Consider the following 22,596-nt stretch of genomic DNA (forward strand, 5'->3'; position numbering starts at 1 on the left):
ATTTATGTTTATGCATGCCTTGAATTTCGGCAGCCCTAATGAGGGAACAATAATGGAGTGTCTTGATGATTTTAATGGACTTATAATGAATTGGATATTATGTTTAAGCTATATATCTACATAGATAATGATTTAGTGTGCTTAACCAAGGTGCATGGGTAAATTGGAATGGAAACTAGGGTTTTGAGGGTGAAAAAATTGACTTGGCTTAGGAAATTGTTAGAGCACATTTTAATGGTCAATTAGTGACCATTTTAGGTAAGTTGACCATCAAATGGATTGAAAAATAGGATTGCAAAGTGAAGTTGCAGGCTGCCCTAGGACAGCAGCAGAAGGACTGAAAATTCAGTCCAATTACACAGCCATAACTTTGGCTGTGTTAGTCCAATTGGTGTTTGGCCAATTGGACATGAAACTAGGCTTATAATGGCACATTTTTGCTGAAGAAACCATGCCCAAAAGACCAAAGCAAGAGGACCAAAACTTGGCCCCAATCCGGATACCCTGAAACTGATTCTGCAGAATTGACCAAATAAACAGTAACTGTTCATTTGGCCATAACTCAATGTAGATTTGGTCAATTGACCTGAAAGTTTTACAGAAACAAGTTAAGACATAGACAAACAACTTTCATGAAGGAACCTACCCCAAATTATGGCCAGAACCTAACCCAAATGGCAGTGGCAGTCACTATTCATGTTACTATAGATACGGTAATTTCTGCAGAATGGTAATCCGGCCAGCTGTGGTTTTTGGACCATATCTGGAGCTAAAAACTCCAAATGGAGTGATTCAAAAAAGGAAATTCAACTAGACAAAATAATGAACAACTTTCATGTTTTACATTTCTTCAAATTCCCACAGCAACAGTGTCCAATGGTACAGTGAAATTGACTCACAAAAACTGAAAATTCTGCTTGTGTTGGTTTAAACTTTGAAATGGTATAAATGCTTAACGCCAACAAGTTTGGAATGCCAAATATGGTATGTTGGGAGTGCCAAAGTCAATGTACATATTTTTATTCTAAAAGTCAACATTTTTGTTGACCAATAAGATGAATAGTGACACTAAAAATTTGAAATTCACAAATTGAAGAATTTAAAAGTTTCAAATGCCCTAGTATACCTAACAAGATTGGTTTGGATAGTTTGGCATGCCAATAGGGTTCAGTTTGTAGTACTGCACATGGCAATATGCCATTCTGTGATTTCATGGCTTGCAGCCATTCTGACTTTGTATTGAGACTTGGTCTTGTGCCTGATATTATTTACAGCTTGTTAGCTGTTCTGTTGCACACCGGGAGATGCATATGTGACCGATGGTGTGACGGCCCGAAGTACTAGGTACCCAGTGCCAGTTTACCCGTTATCCAGTCCAGTCGTCTAGTGTAGGTTTACTTGGGGCAACCAAATGAATAAAAGGAAACAACGTTAACAAAATAATGGTTATACCAATACCAAACAAAGAAAGCATACACATTCTATACACATTCATTTTCTTGCTATTTTCTTCTATTATATTATTGCACCACTAAGCATTATTGCTTAGCGCGTTGCTTTTGCCACGTAGGTACCGGAGATCCCGATCGTGAGCCCAAGAGACCACGCATCGGGTGAGTCCATCCCGCAGCTTCGCACGGTCCGTGTCACCTCGTCACCTGCAGTGCATTGGTAGGACACTAGATGTCATTTTGTCATGTTGTAATTAAATTTTTATTTTCTCATATGTATTTGGGATTTATGTAATGTATTTTGAGGTTCATGTAAATAATAAAGATTTATGGTTATGTATGGAAGTAATTCGAGTATTTAATTGTTGTTTATATATGAGAACCCTGAGAAAGGGATGTTTGAGAAATGAAAAGGTTGTTGAGACCTGAAATTGAAAAATTGTTGAGATCTTGATATTGAGTTTTGTGATGATATTGGAGTTGGGAATGAATGAATTTGTTTATTGGAAGTGTTTTTAACAGGTTCCGAAGAACTGTTTTCTCCATTTTTAGCCGGTACTCCGCCGGATTTTCTATAAAAATTTTCGGAACCTCAAATAAATTATAATTTCGATAAATGGCTTAAATAAATTATATTTCACAAGTTATATTCAAAACTACGATAAAAATGAATTAAGATAAAATAGAGTGCTCGGCACACTGAGTGGCATAACTTGCTCAGCTACACTGTAGTCGGGTAAGGGGTGTCACACATTACCCCCATTTGATTATGAAAAGATTGAAGTAAGATCAATCAATTTCGATGGATTGCTTAATTGCTGGGAATCGCTTCCCACACACATCCAAGAAAATTTCGAGGGTAAATATGGAAAAATAGCCAACCTAGCATGGGTTAAGGTGCAGGGTTCTATTTTAAAAGCATTGTTATCCACCTGACATGCCATCTATAGGGTTTTCTCTTTTAATGACATTGATACGACTCCAACGATAGAGGAATATCAGGCACTGGTAGAGATCCCTTATGTAGCCCAAAATCGTGTTTACCTTTATGTTGATTATAAGCAGACATGGAAACGATTCTCCAGTATAGTAAGAGTTCCAACCGAGGAAATAATGGCTAAGGAAACTACCAAAGGCAATTCTCTTGGGTGGTCATGGACCTATGTCAAGAAGATCTTAGACCAATATATTCAGAATGGGAGGTGGGAAGTTGCTCTTCCAACACTTGCTTTGAATATCTATGGGTTGGTTTTATTGCCAGGATCCCTAGAGATAGTAAGCCAAAATGTTATGGAGCTATTCTAGGTAGTTGAGAAGCGAAACATCAACCCCATCCCTGCCATCATCATCGAAACTTTTCTGACTCTGACATACTGCCGACAGAAGGGTAGAGGAGTTTTGAAGTGTTGTATTCAACTGTGGTATCTAAGAATCTTGAGCTGTTTCTTCCCATGGGAGACCAAAGAGTTGACCTAGTACTCTGATCAATCGCTCATTGGAAAAATGTTAAGAATAGCGATAAGGGAGAAGAACGAACAACAATATCAAGAGCTTATTCTGAGTAATAGCAGTCAAAACTATTGTTGGAGAAAGTTATGGAATCCAGGTCAGCCTTTCATATTCAGTACAGGGAACTATCAATTCATACCCTTAGTGGGGGTGACTGGATGTACAAGCTACTTACCGACTCTGGTGATGAGGCAATTTGATTCCACCCAGTTCATTCCATGCATGAGAGGGTTTTTCCCAGTTCATTTTTATTATGAAGACAATAAAGGAGATAAACTGAAACCTTTGCGAAAGTCCTAGGAGAGAATAACCTTTATGGATCGATCAACTAAGGGACCAAGCAAAACAGAAGGTTACCCCATGTAGAGGGAAAAGAGAGTTGGAGAATATAGGGTTCTTAAGTTGATGGGTCCAAAAAATAAATTGCCTTAGGGAGACATGATTGAGGATTATTCTGAAAAAGTTCTAGCTAGGTTGGAAGTTCATTTCCAAAGTATAATACTAGAGAACCAACAGTTAAAGGAGCGAGTCAAGCAGTTAGAAGCAGAAAAAGATTATTCTGCCTACAATATTAGGCAAGCTGTGAAAAATAAAGGGAAAGGAGTTAGAGAAGTGGTGGCAGCAACAAAAACAGAATATAAGAAGCACAAGGCTCAGTGGGAGTGAGAGAAATCCATGCCATGGGGAAAGGCAAAGGAAGACAAGATACAAAACAACAAACTACAAGAAGAACTGGATCATCAGAAGGTGCTAGTGGCCAAGTGTAAGCATGAAAGTGATGGCCAAGCATAGTTAATCAATGATATCTTAAAGGAATATGCTAAAGAAAAGGTAGGAAAGGAATGCCAAGCCAAATTCTATCAAGAATTAAAAGGAAATGTGAACAAGCTGGAGAGGATGGCCACCCAAGGAAAGCAAGAGTTATTACAAGAATTAAAATATGCCCTGTGAACATTTGATCCAGCAAAATAAGAAGAAAGGTTGTATGAATAGCTCAAGAAATGTCACAGCATCCTAAAAAGTCTTCTTAAACCTAGACAATAGTTAGACACTGTAATGTGATTGATGATGTAAATGAACAATTGAAATTTCTCAATGAAAGAATTAAACAAAACATGTTTTATGCCTTCACGAATTAATAACATAACCCCCATGGAAGCCGTCCTCATTAGGGCTATGTAAAAAGTTATGAGCATGATATGAACAAGTATTATGGATCCGGGCATAACCCTATCATTCACAGTTCGACTATTGAATGATGCCATCATAGAGTTGATTTAAAGTACCCTTTGCAAACACATTTTTTTGCAATTATTTTTCACTGTATCCTTCTAAATAAATATAAAATCATCAAAATAAAGGTAAATTAAACTAATGCATGCATTTTTCGCAGGAAAAGTCAACATTGCTCAAGATAAGGAAAACCTAATGAAACAATCTATTATCCCTATAAGAGTTTACTTAACCTGATCCAGGATGAGAAAAACAATGGAAGAACAAGAACAAGTCTGAAGTTTACAAGGATAAGTCTCTAAGATGAAGGAGCAAGTCTCAGAACTAATGCAGTTAATGAGAGAGATGGCACGTAATAAAGAAGCAACGATTCCACCCCATGACCCAAGTTTGCCAATAGCAGTCCCACCAATAACGACTGGGGATTTAAATCCCCAATGCTTCCAAGATCAAGCTTCAACTTCCTTCACATTCCAACACCCAAACACTGAATCAGCTGCTAATCCACATGTCCCATGTTCCAAGTACATGAATCAGCTTTTCCCAATAACCAGCCCAACAACCAAAACCTCCCTTATGTTGAATATTATCCACCAATCCCCAACACATCAGGGGGGATGACATATGGGCTAACTGGAATAGGAAAAGAAAAGGAGAAAGTAGAAAACGAGAAGCTAACAGCCCTTGAAGAATGACTCAAGGCTATTGAAGGTTTAAACATGTACGGCTCAGTTGATGTAGCAGCTCTACACTTAGTGCTTGACATTGTGGTACCCTCGAAGTTCAAGGTTCCTAAGTTTTAAAAATACAATGGTAATGCAGATCCATGAATTTATCTAGCTACTTATATAGCTAAGATGTCGGCATTAACGGATGATGACAAGCTCCTGATCCATTTCTTTCATGAAAGTCTCTCTGGTTCGGCTCTACGATGGTATGTCCAGTTAGATAGGAGCAAATTACACTCATGGAAAGACTTAGCCAACACTTTCTTGAAGCAGTATATGTTTAATTATGATGTGGCTCCTACCAGGAGGGACCTTCAGAATTTGGTCGAGAAAGAAGGGGAAAGTTTCAAGGAGTATACCCAAAGGTGGAGGGAAAAGGCAGCAGAAGTGTATCCACCAGTAATAGATAATGAGCTTTGTTCCCTGTTTATCGAGATGTTGAAAGCTCCTTACTTTAACTTGATGATCAAGAACACCTTTAATAGCTTTGCAAACATCATACAAACTGGGGAAAGGATTGAAGCAAACTTGAGATTGGGAAGGCTATAGGAAAGAGTAGGCAAAAGTTCAGTAAAAAGAAATGCCAATTCTGAAAAAAAGAAAGAAGGGGAGGTGTATGCAATAGCACAATAAGCCTATCAGCCTCGTCCCCCACAAAATACCTACTACCCTTGATTTCCTTCTTAGAACTCAATGGTGGTGAATATCCCACCACAATTCCAAGCTTGTCCTCACCCCTACCCACAATTTCCACCACGAACCACTTACGCCCCGAGACCACCAACCCAACCAGCTCCATTCATTTGACCACCAACTCTCCAAACCAACACCCGACCACCCAGGAATCCAAATCCGCCTCTGCCCATGCCTCTGAGCGAGATTTATCACTATCTGTTAAGCATCAACCAAATTGTCTCCATACCACTAAACCCTTTGCAACCACCTTCCCTTAGATGGTATGATCCCGATGCAAGATATGAGTATCATGGTGGGGCAGTTGATCATGTAATTGACAATTGTGGTGCATTGAGGGGCAGGATACAATCCCTTATAAGAAATGGTTAGTTGAAGACAGAGGGAAATGCTGTAAGTCCAAATATGGGAACGAATCCCTTGCCCAACCATGATGTAGGAAGAGGAGGTAATGTAAATATGATTGAGTCCATAAATGAGGATCAGACACCTGAAGTGGAGTAATTGGCCCCATTATTTGAAGAAATTTTTGAACTTGTTGTGAAGGAGGGGTATCTTAGCCCCAAAGCTTTGAAGTTGGAAGATGGCCAGTCTGGATAGGTTGCACCTTTCATGGGGGTGCACCCGATCATGTTCAGGACACCTCCACAGCTTCCTGTGACCAATACCTATATTGTGCCATGGAATTATGACTTCTAAGTCTTTACCTAAGAAACTGTGTGCAGTTCACCTATTCCAGCTCTTAACCATGCTTACACCTAACCAATCTCCTCATCTAGACCATCCTCTATGCCCCATTCCCACTTAAAACTCACTTTCACAGGACCATCCTCTACCATGAGCGACATAACTGTGAATTAGTCAATGTGTAGACCTAAGCCCAATCTAGCCTCATAACCCATGAAGCCTGCCATTAGCCCTCCTATACCCGAAGGAGAAATCAAATACATCACTAAGAATGGGTGATGTTATGGTTCGGAGGAGCCAAAAAAGAAGAAGGGAAAGGGAAAAGAAGAAGAGCTAGTGAGGAACAATGAGGAAGGTGATAAGGAAGCAGATAAAGGAGAAACCAATAAAGAGAGGGATGAGATAAGCTGCTCTTACAAATAATGAAACAAAGTGAGTATAATGTGATTGAACAGTTGAGGAGAACACCCACTAAAATTTCACTACTGTTATTAATGTTGAGTTCAGACATGCATCGCTAGGCATTACAAAGGGTTTTAGACCAGGCTTTTGTGACTCTCGATATCACCCCAAGACAATTCTAGAAGATTATCAAACAAATGCAGGCATAAAACTTGTTTTGATTGATAATGGCTCAACATTAAATGTACTACCAAGTGCCACCTTGGCCATGCTCCCAGTGGAACCATCTTTAATGTGCCACAGCAGCATGATTGTAAGAGCTTTTGATGGAACAAAAGGAGATGTGTTAGGAGATATTAAGCTTCTGCTCCATATTGGAGCTTGTACTTTTGACGTCACTTTTCAAGTAATGAATATCGAGCCAGCCTATGCCATGCTGCTAGGGAGGCCATGGATTCATACTACTAACGCTGTCCCTTCGACCCTATATCAGAGGATCAAGTATGTCATACATAAAAAGATAGTTACAGTCATAGTTACAGTCAGGGGAGAGGAAGCTCTGCTGGTAGCTAAGCTACAAGTTGTCCCTTACATAGAGATAACCGAGCAGGCATTGCAGAGCTCTTTTTAAGCTCTTGAACTACAAGGGGGATCTAGGGCTAATTGGGGAATCACCAGTATAGTGGAAAAAGTGATGTTAAAGCAAGAATATGACCAAGGAAAGGCTTAAGCACTTGGTTGTAAGGAATGGTAAAACCCATAGTTGTCACCCAGAGGAAGGGGTGTTGTGGGATCGGATATGAAGAGGATGCTCTAATGGATGGATGGCTCAGAATGAGGTACATGCTCCATGACCAGAGGTTTGATCGACTGCCTGAATAAAATGGGGTTATTCCCTAAATTGAGGACATTTTTACCCATCCATTGCCAAGCATTGAAGAAAGGGAGGAGGATGAACCCTACCAAACATGTCTGTCAACGACCTACAGCCGATTCTGTGCAAGAGATGCTGATCATGCCAATGGAGGGAGATCAAGAGCTAGACAATTGGGAAGCTGAAGATATCCCATAATGTTCTACGAGCAATATATGCCCAGTTGCCAACACTTGAACACTTGGTCCATGGTGTCAAGTGGATTTTGTAAATGGACACTATCTTATGATCAAACATTAATAAATTGATCGCATTTTCCAAAATTTTCTATTCAATCTTTTCTTTTAGCTTTATTTTAGTCCCATTGTTAAATTTTATTCTTAAATCACCATATTTTTTATTTCTCCAAGACTGATGATCAACCAAACTAAAATAATTCAATTGATTCTAAGATTCCTAAAATTAAATTTGAAGGACCAATGATTGCTATGAATACTAGTAATTTTGATGAAGAAGAAGAGTGTGTACCCTTGAGGGAAATAATAGGGTAGTGAGAATCAGAAGAACCTAGCCTTATGCCTTGTGGAGATGGGATGAACACCCTAAACTTAGGGACAGAAGAGGATAAAAAGGAACTCAAAGTGGTAAATAATGAGGAAATGGAGGATATGGTTTAGTTATTACAGGAGTTCATGGATGTTTTCTCATGGAGCTGACAACACGCCAAGCCTAGATCCTCAAATTATGACTCATAAGATTCCTCTGATTCTAGAGACAGTGCTAGTAAAGAAGAAACTGAGAAGGATGGGTCCCGACACGTTGCTAAATGTCAGAGATAAAATTAAGAAGTAGTATGAGGCTGGGTTCCTGGAAGTTGTAAAGTACCCTGAGTGGGTAGCTAATGTGGTCCCTATAATGAAGAACGATGATAAAGTGAGAGTTTGTGTGGATTACAGGGATCTTAATAAGGCAAGCCTAAAAGATGACTTCCTGCTCTCCCACATTAATGTGCTGGTCGATAACGCAGCAGGATAAGGGAGATGTTCATGCATCGATGGAGCTTCACGGTATAATCAGATTTTGATGGATAATGAAGATAAGGAGAAGATTGCTTTCATCACTCAATAGGGAATATTTTGTTGCATGGTTATGTCTTTCGGGCTGAAGAATGCTAGAGCTACCAACCAACGTGTAATGGTCACATTGTTCCACGACATGCTGTATAAATAAATAGAAGTTTATGTGGACGTTGTGATCATCAAGTCCAGAGGGACAGAAAGCCATGTAAAGGTGATGAGAAAAGTGTTTGAAAGGCTGAGGAAATATAAACTGAAACTAAACCCGGCAAAATGTGTATTCAGGGTGAAGTTAGGAAAACTGCTGGGATTTATAATCAGTGAAAAGGGGATAGAAATTAACCCAGATAAATTTAGAGCTATCCAATAAATGCCATCCCCAAAAATAGAATGGGATATGCATAGCTTTCTAGGAAAATTGAATTACATTTCTAAATTTATCTCTAATTTTACAGCCAAAGCTGAACCCATTTTTAAGCTACTCAAGAAGAATAGCACCTCAAAGTGGGATGAAGCGTGCTAAGAGGTCTTTGATAAGATCAAGCAATACCTATCAAACCCACCTATACTAGTTCCTCCAGTGGCAGGTAAATCATTAGTTTTATACATGGCAGTTCAGCAGACTTCTATGGGATGTGTCCTTGGACAACACGATGACATGGGAAGAAAGGAAAGAGCCATTTGCTACCTAAGTAAAAAGTTCATTGAATGTGAGTCGCAGTATTCATTCGTGAAGAGAACCTGTTGTGCATTGGCTTGGACCGCAAACTGACTCAAGCATTATATGTTGAATTACCAAACATGGCTCATATCCAGGATGGATCTGATCAAATATGTCTTCGAAAGCCCATTTATGCCAGGAAGGATAGCGAAATGGCAAGTCATACTCTCTCAATACGACATTGTCTATATGACAAGAAAGGCAGTGAAAGGAAGTGTGATAGCAGACCTCCTGACAGAGAATCCTATTAATGATTATGAGGCTCTCAACATTGAATTCCCCGATGAGGATATCAATGAGATAAGTACAAAAACTGAGGGGCAAATTGGCATGTGGAAGATGTATTTTGATGGTGCAGTTAACCTTTCAAGTAATGGGATTGGAGCAGTACTAGTGTCTTCAGATGGGAAACATTTCTCGATAGTAGTCAAGCTAAGATTCGAATGTGCCAATAATGTTGCAGAGTATGAAGCTTGTGTAAGCAGTTTACAAGCTGCTGTCGAGATGAAAGTAAAGAAATTAGATGTGTATGGAGACTCTGCTTTGATCATCTACCAAGTTAAAAGAGAATTGCAGACCAAAGATCCAAAATTAATCCCATATCAGAAGTATCTCCTAGAGATGATCAGCAAATTTGAAGAAATCTCCTTTACTCACCTGGGCCGTGATAAAAACCAGTTCGTAGATGCTTTGGCCACTTTGGCAATTATGACCCAAATGGAGGAGGACTAAGAAGTGCAGTTGCTATGGATCAAAGCAAGAAGTGAGCCTGCATACTGCCTGATGATTAAAGAAGAGGTGGATGAAAAACCCTAGTATTATGACATTCAACGATATATCCAGAACAGAGAATATCCTCTAAGGGCAAATAAGAGTGAGAAAAGGATGATCAGAAGATTAGCAATGGGATACTTCCCCAGCGGTGAAGTTTTGTACAAAAGAAGTTTCAACAGTGAATTGCTGAGATGTGTAAATGCAAATGAAGCTAAGAAGATTCTCTTTGAAACTCATGAAGGCAATTGTGTTACACATGCTAATGGGCACATGATGGCCAAACAAATCTTACGATGGGGTTACTATAGGACTAAAGGGACTGTATAGAATAATTCCAGAGATGTCACAAGTGCCAAATTTATGCTGATCGGATAAACGTCCCGCCCCATCAACTTTATAATCTGGTGGCCCCGTGGCCTTTTACAATATGGGGTATCGATGTCATTGGCCCAATCACTCTGAAAGCTTCCAATGGTCATAGGTTCACTTTGGTGGCCATTGATTATTTCACTAAGTGCATTGAAGCTGCCTCATTATGCCCACGTCACCCAGAAGGCATTCATAAATTTTTTCAAAAATCACATCATCTGCAGATATGGACTCCCCAGTGAGATCGTTACTGACAATGCTAAAAACTTGAATGGCTCAAATGTTCAAAAGTTATGTGACCAGTATAAGATTCACCACCTCAACTCGTTGCCCTATCGACCTCAAATTAATGGAGCTGTGAAAGCTGTCAATAAGAACCTCAAGCAGATAATTAAAAAAATGACCATCACTTATAAAGATTGGCATGATATGCTTCCATTCACCCTTCACGCATACCAGACTACAGTGAGAACATCTACTGGGGCAACTCTGTACTCCTTGGCATATGGAATAGAAGCAGTTTTACCAATTGAGGTAGAAATCCCCTCTTTACGGATCTTAATGGAGGCAGAGTTAGATGAAGTGGAATGGGTTAAAACAAGGCTTGATCAGCTTAACTTAATCGTAAGAAGAGGCTAGCAGTAATCTGTCATGGACAATTGTACTAAAGCAGAATGGCCAAGGCATTTGACAAGAATGTGCGCCCTCAAGAATTCTAGCCTAGAGATCTAGTATTGAAGAAAATATTGCCAAATTAGAGTGATCCTCAGGGAAAATGGTCACCAATTTATAAAGGGCCATATGTCATAAAGAAAGGTTTTTTAGGTGGAGCTCTGATCTTAACTCACATGGACGGCGGAGAATTATCAAAGCCAATAAACACAGATGCTGTAAAAAGATATTATGCCTAAAAAAAATGTAGGGGTGAAAACCCGAGAGGGCGCCCCTAGCAATATGAGGAAAAGAAGGTAAAAACCCATAAGGGCGCTTTTTGTAAAATGAGTGAAGGATGAAAACCCAAAAGGGCATCCTGTAAAAGTAAGTTAAAAAAAAAAAAAAAAACTAGGGGAGAAAACCTGAAAGGCACTCCTAGTAGGATGGGAAACAGACAGATAAGGTTGGGCCAAAGTTAGAAGGCAGTGGGTGACCATGGCATAAGGGTTCATTTGAAGATTACTATTATCTCTAGTAATGAAGACCTAAAAGTTAATTGAAAGGAATTCATGAGATTTTCTGGTACCCTTTCCTTTAAAATTTGTATACCTCTTTATGCATAATCCTTTTTCTTATTATAAATTTTCTCATACTTTATGTATAATTCCCTTCTAGCCCATTTATTTTGGAATATGCTCTATTGACTTATCGATGTTTTATTATTAGATAAGAATTTAAATGCAGGCAACTATATATATATTGCTTTGAGATTGTAGGGATAAATAACTATCGAACAAGCAACACATAGACACAAGATAATACCAAAGAAGTGGGACTCGAGCTAAAAAAAATGTAGGGGTGAAAATCCGGGAGGGCGCCCCTAGCAAGATGAGGGAAAGAAAGCAAAATCCTTAAGGGCCCTTTTTGTAAAATGAGTAAAGGATGCAAACCTGAAAGGGCATCCTATAAAAGTTAGTTAAAAAAAAAATAAGGAGTGAAAACCTAAAAAGGCGCTCCTGTGAAGTAAGAAAGGAGGATGAAAATCAGAGAAGCCACTATCTATAAAAGGAACCTCTGAATAACTAAGGGGAAGATGAAGGGAGACAAAAGAAAAGTCTTATCTTTGGGCCTACTTTTGCTTCTTCCATTGATCATCTAGTTTCGGGATCATGGTTAAGTGAACTTTTGATCAGGGTAAAACTTCTACACTAGGTTTGCTTTGTCATATGAGCATTAAGATACACTTGAAAATTTATTAGTAAGTAATTAATGATTAAACATTCATCAGATAAAAGCCCAAAATCAACATATTCATTTATGCTTAGTAACAGTTGTTTGTTTTCCTGTTCATTTAATGTTATCAACCTCTAGATTCAAGATCCAAGTTGATTTTAAATTCTTACATTTAATTTCTTGTCATCAACATCTAAATTCAAGAACCCAGTTGATTTTAATTTTCAATAATTTAAATTTCCTATTATCAACTTTTGAATTCAAAATCCAAGTTGATTTTTAATTCTTGCATTTAATTTCCTATTAAAACCTCTAGATTTAATATCCAAGTTGATTTTTAATTCTTATATTTAATTTCTTGTTATCAACCTCTAGATTCAAGATCCAAGTTGATTTTTAATTTTCCGCAATTTAAGTTTCCTGTTATCAACCTTTGGATTCAGGATCTAAGTTGATTTTTAATTTTCCACAATTTAAATTTTCTGTTATCAACATTTGGATTCAAGATCCAAGTTAATTTTTAAATCTTGCATTTAATTTCCTGTTATCAACCTCTGGATTCAAGATCAAATTTGATTTTTAATTTTTCACAATTCAAGTTTCTTGTTATCAACATCTGGATTCAAGATCCAAGTTGATTTTTAATTTTTCGTAATTTAAGTTTCGTATTATCAACTTTTGGATTTAAGATCTAAGTTGATTTTTAATTTTCTACAATTTAAGTTTCCTGCCATTAACCTCTGGATTCAAGATCCAAGTTGATTTTAAATTCATGCCATTTCAATTTCGTGCCATTAACCTCTGGATTCAAGATCCAACTTGATTTTTAATTCTTGCATTTAAATTTCCTGTTATCAACCTTTGGGTTCAGGATCCAAGTTGATTTCATTTTCTTGCAATTTAAATTTCCTATTATCAACCTCTGAATTCAAGATCCAAGTTGATTTTATTTTCTCGCAATTTAAATGTTTTGTTATCAACCTCGGGATTCAAGATCCAAGTTGATTTTATTTTCTCTCAATTTAAATTCCCCGTTATCAACCTTTGGATTCAAGATCCAAGTCGATTTTTTTAATTTCCTGTAATTTAAGTTCCTGCAATCAATGTCTAGATTCAAGATCTAAGTTGATTTTTAATTTAATTTTTTTTTTATCAATCTCTGGATCACGATCCAAGTTGATGTTAAACTCCTGAAATTTAATTTCCTGTCATCAACCTCTGGATTCAAGATCCATGTTGATCCTAATTTTAGCATTCAATTTATTTAGTTCAGTCCATCCAAAATACGAGTCTTGGTCTTTACATGTTTCCCATTTAAAAGAGAAATTCATTCTCTTTAATGGCAAACATGTAAAGAGGGGCAGCTGTAGACACCATATTTTGTCCGAACAATAAATCCATACTTTGTAGTTTAACCACGTAATTGTTTTCTTCCCACAAGCTATGAAGTTATGTCATGAAAATTTTAAGCTATGAAGTTAGAGCAATCTATGTGGAAGCCAGGGGAATGCACTTTGAGGTCCACTTTAAATTCATCAGTGGGCCTCATTTTGCTAATTAAGATTGCTAAGAAGATGATGACGAGTCCACAGTTTGGCTTCGACTGAAAGAACTAATATTCACTATTCTTTCATTAGGCGAGCTGATGTAATTTAACAAAGACTCTCACCATGAGTTTTAGGCCTTTAGCTTGACATAAACCTCAGAACGCCATCTCATTCACTGAGAGAGCTCTTTTCCTTAGGATCAGAGCTTGTCCTCTATAACGATCGGGCTCCAACCACTAGAGAAATTGTCTGCTTTGGCCATAAGCCTCACGATTTTGTCCCATAGGTGAAATAAAAAACTTCTCAGGGTTAAGCGTGCTCGCTTGAGAGAAATCCTAACGATTGGACTCCAACCACTAGAGGAATTGTCCGCTTTGGTCATAAGCCTCACGGTTTTGTCCCATTGGTGGAATGAAGAACTTCCCAGGAGGTCACCCATCCTAGGATTTCTCTCAAGCAAGCACGCTTAACCCTGGAGTTCTTCCAACTCTCCAGGCCATTCCACCAAAAGGTGCCTCTAGTGATTAGTTCTCCCATTTTATATATCATTACTTTTTGGACCAAGACCAACTCTGTGCTTTGCCTATGTAGGATTTTCCTAAGGGACCTTTCTCCCCCCCTTTCGGGACTTAGTGTACTCACTGAGGTTTGCCCCACCATTGCCCAAGAGGACACGCGAGCGGCTCTAATACCAATTGTAACGATTGGACTCCAACCACTAGAGGAATTGTCTGCTTTGGCCATAAGCCTCATGGTTTTGTCCCTTAGGTGGAATGAAGAACTTCCCAGGAGGTCAACCATCCAAGGATTTCTCTCAAGCGAGCACACTTAACCCTGAAAAGTTCTCCATTCCACCTATGGGACAAAACTATGAGGCTTATGGCCAAAGCGGACAATTCCTCTAGTAGTTGGAGTCCGATCGTTACATCCTCGGCTCGGTTCGGCAGGCTAATTAGAGATTGGATGGGCTGCTATTCCAAGTTGCCTATTTGGCCCAACTTCTTCATCCTCATTAGAGGAACGCGAAATAAGTACTGATGGTAGGCTCCCCACTCTCTGACTATCGGTGCCGCTCATTTTTAGTAAAAAAGGGGAAATGTATAATGAAAAAAGAGCAAACACTGTACCTTCGATGGAAAACGTCGCTGGAGATCAAGAACTAGAAAAGGGAACTCGCTGAAGATTTGAGAGAGAAGAGAGAAAGCAGAAATGTGGAATGTGAAAATGACATCCTTCACCACCCCTATATATATAGCTCTAGGCATTTAATGTTTGTGAGACCCGAAGGGAAGCCTTGGTTAGTGAAATATTTAATGTTTTTCCGATACTTAATGCGCACCAGAAGAGACCAAATAAGGATAAATTGGGTAACAGAGATTGGTTGAAGGGGCTAGGAGTAACTGCAGGTCGGATAAAAAAAAAAGGTTGAACAATAAAGGGATAGCACAGAAATCGGCTAAAGAGTTTTTGAGATGGCCAATGGTTGGTAGAGATTAGATTACGTGGCCTAAAGGGGGAAACAAGATCAGATAAAAAGAGAACGGGCTAAGGTAGCAAATAAAGAGATCGCAAAGGTCGGGAAATGGCAAATAAAGATCGAAAATGGTCAGGACAACTAGATCATTAGAAATCACTTAAATCAAGGTCCTTGGTTTGTAAAATCAAATTTCTCACCATCGGATCTGAGTTAGTTAAAGCATTTAGGGTACGATTAATCTCTACCTTCAATTTCATTTGCAAGGATGAATCCCAATCATCAGATTCAAGGTAGTTAAAGCACTATGGTACGCCCAAATCTGCACTATTGACCTCATCTTTAAGGACAGATCCTAGGCCATCAGACTAAAGGAACGCAGATAAATTTGGTACCTTTTGATCCCAGCCCTTGATCTGGTTTGTAAGGCATAATTCCCAATCGTAGGATTAAAGGAAAAATGACAAGGGAGTCTGGAGTTAAATCTCCACCCTAAATTTTGATCCCCTTAATTCTCGGCCTTTGGATTTTGTCCTTCTAAATTTAGACCCTTCATCTTTTCCCTCTTGAATCCTGACCCTACATTTCAAGACCCCTGTTTCCTATATATACCTAGAATCTTCATTGTTGAGGGGGCCAAAAAATCCATTCTTTAAGAGAGCTGACTGAATAGTTAGAGGAGGCTTTAGAAACGTCAATTTTCTAAAAAATCTTCATTATAATTTGATTAGCTCACCCTCCCAAAATTCTCACTCCCCTGTCATTTTCTTGAAGTGCCTTGACTACGTCCTCAAACATCATTCGTAACTCCCATTATTGCTAAAGCTCACTCGCAGGTAAAACTTTTGATATCTGTATGTTTCTTTCAAGGTGGTTAGCCAAGTTTCATCTAGATAATACATAAGTTAAGATCCAAACACTGAATATTAGCTCAGGCTGAACTCACAAAGATGTAGAATCAAGATTATTCCCTATTTCTTTCGTAGATTATTCCTTGTGGTTTTCATCATCTTATCATCTTTTCTATGTCAGTAATTTTTATATTGCATTATTTTCATAGTATAAGAATAATGTTTAGAGTTTGGATAATAATGAGTTGCACTAATAGTTCGGCTACAATAACAAAAGTAAAGAGAGCTTGGCAATAATGATAAGAGATCAGAAAATAATAAAGTGAGGTCGGAATGAGTTCAGAAACTACAAGAGGTCGGAAATAAGGCGCACATAACATGCATTTGCATTCTTATATAATAGAAAGTTAGGGAATAGTGCATTCTTTTTGTTTGTTTTGGGAAATAACATGAGTTCGAAAAATGCTGCTTTAAGTTATATTTTATTTCGAATACCTTTCTTATTTTAACAAAATATCATTTTGAAGGTTGGCTAGTCTTTTTGTCAATTAAAATCTCATTGTAAAATATGGGGAATCGGGAGAGAGTCCTTTCCTTGGGTTCCCTGGTGTTTATTTATTTTTACAAAATTTTATAAACTTCTTATTTTTACAAAATTTACCTAATATATTTCAATGTTCGGTTTACAGGAGAGTCCTTCCAAGTACCTTAAATTTTTTACAAGATCTTTTACTAAGACCTAATGGAGAGTCCTTCTTGGAGTCCCCGCACTCATAACACAAGGGAGAGTCCTTCCTTGGTGTGCCTCTTATGTTATTATGGGAGAGTCCTTCCCTCTATTTGGCTCAATCAAATAAAATACCAAAGTCATGAAAACATTGAATAATTTAAGATGAGACAATATGGGTAAAGGTTTACGATTGATTATGTCGATGATGGGACTTTTCTTTATTAACTGAGAGTCCTCCTTGATGAAGAGAACTCTCTAGGCTTTAATTAGCACATCTCTTTTGAATTAGAGTCCTAATTAAAAGGAATGAAAATCTATACACATGTTGGTTTAGGTATAAAAATTCACTATGCACACACCACACCTTCAATTATTTGGATGCTAATGATGAAGTAAATGATGAGTGAGCCGAGAGTCCTCCTCACTCATTTGAATCTCTAGGGACCAAATAATACCTCTTCAGAATTAGAGTCTTAATGTCGGGGAGGAAGGAATTTAATAAAATACATTTATATATAACAAATTAAACAAACACAATCTGAACTCACTTTAGGGCTGTCCCATTCACTTTTATTCTTGGGGCACCTAGAATAGTGAAATATCAATCGTTCCTATAATAAATATTGGGAACCAACATCGTAATTCTAACTCCAAAATTATGGGCTTTAAATTATAAAGGGCATATCATTAAATCTGCTTGCCCTGGTTGAGGGACGATATGGGGTGCCTAACACCTTCCCCACATATATACGGACCTCGAACCTAGAATCTCTGTCTTAGAAGTGGTCAAACCTTTTACAAAAATAAAAATGGTTTTCTTTAATTTTCCTTAAAATTAAAGTGGTGACTCCTCACTTTTCATTTCGATGAGAATCGTCTAGCGATCGCAAAACTCTTGCGATAGTGAAAATTTAACTACTAAGTAAAATCATTAGGGCAGCACAATTCATTTAGATGTTGCAATTTTAATTTCCACATGAATGTAGAACTAACGTCTTACATCTGACATTTCATAGTCTGACACATACATAGGTGATGTTAGGATATTATTGACCTCACCGATTGAGAGTTCATGACTAGCTATTTTTGCTTGATCTCTTGCCAACTTTAGCATACAATACCTACTTTGATGGAGTAAGAGCCTATTATTTTCCTCATGGATTCTCCTGATAGCTGCTTCATAAGTTTGGATGTTTGTCTTTTGCATTGCAATTTATTTTTTGTTTCACAATCTTACCTCCTAAGTCTCGTACAGCTTTAATTAATTGATCTGATTTAGCAAGTCAAAAAGTCCATTCACGTTGCAGTCCAGTATAATATTCCTTCCAATCATGATGTTTCTCTTTGTGATATTCATTGTGAAATTTTGGAAGAACCTACTTCCTACATCTGCTAATTGATGAACTTCCTTCATTTTGTAAGATTGCAAATGAATCACATTGTATATTCTCTTATATAAAATAATAGAATTCGAGATATTGCGTAATGGTTAGTGCATTAATATTTGCTATGAATATGATATCAATTCTGTAGAAATTATATTATTATGGTGTCCTCTTATCAATCAACTACATATGTCATTATTATATGTCGTCAATCATTTGTGACTGTTGATATTATGTGTTCTCAATCAACTAAAAATTTAATTATTATGTGTTGTCACGCATCCGTATTGGACTTTATTATGCATTATCAATCATATGCATATTATATTATTACGTGTTGTCAATCTTATGTGGCTATTGATATTATGTGTTGTCAATCATGAACATTTTTAATTATTATGTGTTGTCACTCACCTGCATTGGACTTGACTATGTGTTGTCAATTTTCTGCTTTATTCATTATTATGTGTTGTTAATCTTCTGCTTCTTTAATAGTCCTATCAAATTTTTTCTAGATGATCATTATCAAATTCACTTCCTACATTTTAAGAGGGCAAACTGCAATACAAAATATCTGGTTTAGGTTGTATAACATTGATGAACTAAAAAGGAAGCCAGGAAGACGCATAAGGGAGCATGTCATTGAGGCTAATAATTTCTTACAAAAAATTATTAATACTGGCTACTAGATACTAGAAATTAAAAAGTCAATGTCGTTATTGAAATTGTTCCCTTTGATATTTTCATTCGTTATCCCAAATTTGGGGGCAATAAGGTGTTGACACTTATGATGAATTAGTTTTAACATTTTTCTTTGAGGAAGTCATCCCAAATCCAGAGAGTTTATTAACATGGATGGAAACTCTACTTGTTCCACAAGAGATATATTGTCAAAGGGAAAACAATAAAAGATCAAGTATGTTTATAACTATAGTGTTATATAAAATGGCGTGTCAATCAATTTATATTATCACATTTATATTATTTTTAAATATGTGAATACAGTCCATGCAAGGGAAGAATTCGGGAATAACTAATTCCAATTATATGAATATATGAGACAACTGAAAAGTCATCACAGTTTTAAAGTTGCCAAGTGCACAATTGAAGGTGAAAAATATGGGCATTGCAAGAAAATTACATAGTAATGTATTCATAAGTATGCACTATATGGAATATTGTATGGATATATGTTTTTTAAAACTATGCACTAGGTACTTGATGGAGATTTTTATTTGTAAGACTGCTACTATTGTGTGGATTTATGTTATTTCAAAATATTAAATACGTACTTAATAGATAAGTTAAATTTTGAGACTTATGTTTATTATATTTATAAATTCATTATTGTGCAAACATTGTTTATGGTTGAAAAATTAATAACATAATTAAAAAAAATTAATTTTATGTAATATAATAAATGCGAATTTTTTTAGGTAATGTGTAACAGTCAAGCTCCAACCACTGGAGGAATTGTTCGCTTTGGCCATAAGCCTCATGGTTTTGTCCCATAGGTGGAATGGAGAACTTCCCAAGAGGTCACCCATCCTAGGATTTCTCTTAAGCGAGCACGCTTAATCCTGGAGTTCTTTCAACTCTCTAGGCCATTCCACCAAAAGGCACCTCTAGTGATTAGTTTCCCCATTTTATATATCATTACTTTTTGAACCCAAGACCATCTCTGTGCTTTGCCGATATGAGATTTGCCTAAGGGACCTTTCTTCCCCCCTTTCGGGACTCAGTATCCTCGCTGAGGTTTGCCCCACCATCACCCAAGAGGACACGCGAGCGACTCTGATACCAATTCAAATGATATTTCAATTACTGAGATGATTATGACGTGTATGAATGAGATTATTACTGAAAATTTTTGTTGAAATTTTTAAACAAGTAAACAGTGAAATACGTCAAATGGTAATAAAATAGGATAAACTTCGTCAGTTTCTCCTTAGAAAATTAACTAATTTTAAAATATAATGATTTCAAAATTTTTAAAAGAATAAAGTAAGATAAGAAAGGGTGCTCCGACACCGAATGTAGCACGCCTTACTCGGCTACACTGTAGACTGGGTAGGAGTTGTTACACAATATCATTTATGAGACATATTTTATACATGTAAAAAATAAATTACAAGAAGATAAAATTAAAAAGGTCACGTGCCACATCTGGAACACCTCCTCTGTCCTGCATTATGTAATGCACCGATCTACCTCCTGTGTCTGTGATGTTCTCCTTGATCTTCAAATTCATCAACATCTTTGGTGGACATCAATTGAAGTTCTGGTCTCATTTGCTATATGCTTAAAGATGGACTTGGCTTATTTTGTATGAAACTAGATTCATAATGCCCAAATAGTCCCACCCCTGATGCAAAAGTCCCCAGTTCAGAATCATAAGGTGCAAAATACATCTAAGAAGCTTCTACACCACTGAAACCATACTGTGATGTCGAAGATATATCTATGTATAGTCCAGAGAAAGGGATGAACATTGCATTAAATGTTATCCTCTCATGCTGAGTCTCTATGAAATCAAATGATGTCCTTTCTTGTTGCTTCATATGATGTGAGGACGAGGCATCCACTATCTATAAGGGCCTAGCATGGATGGACTAGAGGTCCAATCCATTACTGGCTCTATAAAAATTTAGTCAATGTTGAAATGGATGTTGATGGACTAGCTTTAGGAAATTGGGTAGGAGGTTAAGCCTTTGCATCATAACTCTTAAAAGGATGATAAAAGACAAGGTGTAGCACCACTTCAGTCAATGGCATTGTAAATGGATGGGATGGCTCCCTTCATCTTGCTTGACCACCCCTACACCTTCTCTGTTGTGGCTGTAGTTGTGCAATTAATGGATCTTCTAACAACTCCCCAAAAACATGCACTAGTGGGCCTGGATCTAGATATGGTGGTCGTCGATTAATAAGATGCTTCTCCTCCTCCAAGGCCCGTGGCATATTTAGGACCAATCTTTTGCTATATGTAACATTATGTAGGGATGGGTCTTCCGATGTAATCGATAATTCTCACAGGCCATCCTTCTATAAAACACAATGTTGAATATAATAAAATTACACGCTTAATTTATTGCTTAATAAGCAAATAAATATTTAACAAAAAAAATATCAGAATGAGACTTCACCATAGAACCTATAGCAACTCCTGTTATTGAGATCCATCATCTAGACGCTTGACGATACCACTCCATGCACTATGAATGATGGTGGAGTGGCCTCGTAGCAGCCTCACCTGGGACAATGAATTGGTGGCATTTATTCCACCTATTGATATATTAGGCATGAAATGTTGCCCAGTCACCATCACCTTATTGCAACGAAGTTTGATACAGGTTGTCTGTTTAACGAAAGGGCCAAGGGATTAGCTGTTGCAATCAAAATTGTTATAATACCCTATCAAGTTGGTGCCACTCAACTATGTGAAAGCATATCACTGGCACCATCGCTTGCCACATACCCTCTTTTTGCATGCAATACTTAGGCATAGCGCTTAGTGCATCTTGGGTGTATGGTTCCCACATAAATTGCAAACATAAACTAAGGGAAAAATAGTTATTAATTTTAGACGTAAATCATGAAAATAAGATTATATTAATAATTAATTTAATACAAATATGTTATGATGCATTTTATATCATAATATGCCATTTTGTCAATATTGTCTCTCATTTGAATTAATACATGTCTGGTTACCTGTGTAACCTGTTGCATGTTACTCCACCTATAAAGTAAGCCATTAATTTATTTTTTAATTTTTATATGTTTGAATTTTGTATTATACATAAAAAGAAATATTAACATATGTACCTACTACCTAATGGAGCATCATCATGCAGTGCTGGATCTAGCAATGATAGAGCAACCATCTTAATTTTCTCCCATGCCCAAATTTGTAAGATGAAAAGGGCACCAAGATCTCTTTAGTTTCAGGATTCGCTCCATGGAAAAGCTCCCTATATAGACATGCAAGGCATGCAGAACCCCAACTATATTGCCCAGCCTATCTCATTTCCTCAAGCAGTGGGAGGAACATCAAGTTAACACGAGCATTGATCTTGTCATTGAAAAGCAAACCTCTAATTAGATGCAGTATATATTTCGTGCATGTATAACCAAATGGTGTCGTCCGTTCGTTTAGAAATGGCTTGAAATTATCCCACAAGGCATGACATATATAGTGTACA

General features: G+C 37.4%; 1 protein-coding gene across 1 annotated transcript; it reads left to right on the top strand.

Annotated features, from left to right (window-relative positions):
• Positions 1–9,563: 9,563 nt before the first annotated feature.
• LOC110663900 (uncharacterized) lies at positions 9,564–10,106 on the top strand. The gene has a single exon (XM_021823380.2). The coding sequence runs from the start codon at positions 9,564–9,566 to the stop codon at positions 10,104–10,106; it is 543 nt and encodes a 180-aa protein (XP_021679072.2).
• The last annotated feature ends 12,490 nt before the right edge of the window (positions 10,107–22,596 follow it).

Source organism: Hevea brasiliensis, chromosome 10 (assembly GCF_030052815.1).
Source record: "Hevea brasiliensis isolate MT/VB/25A 57/8 chromosome 10, ASM3005281v1, whole genome shotgun sequence".
Lineage (NCBI taxonomy): Eukaryota > Viridiplantae > Streptophyta > Magnoliopsida > Malpighiales > Euphorbiaceae > Hevea > Hevea brasiliensis.

Coding starts and splice junctions, on each gene's coding strand:
- LOC110663900 (XM_021823380.2), top strand. CDS start 9,564: ATGACAAGAAAGGCAGTGAAAGGAAGTGTGATAGCAGACCTCCTGACA.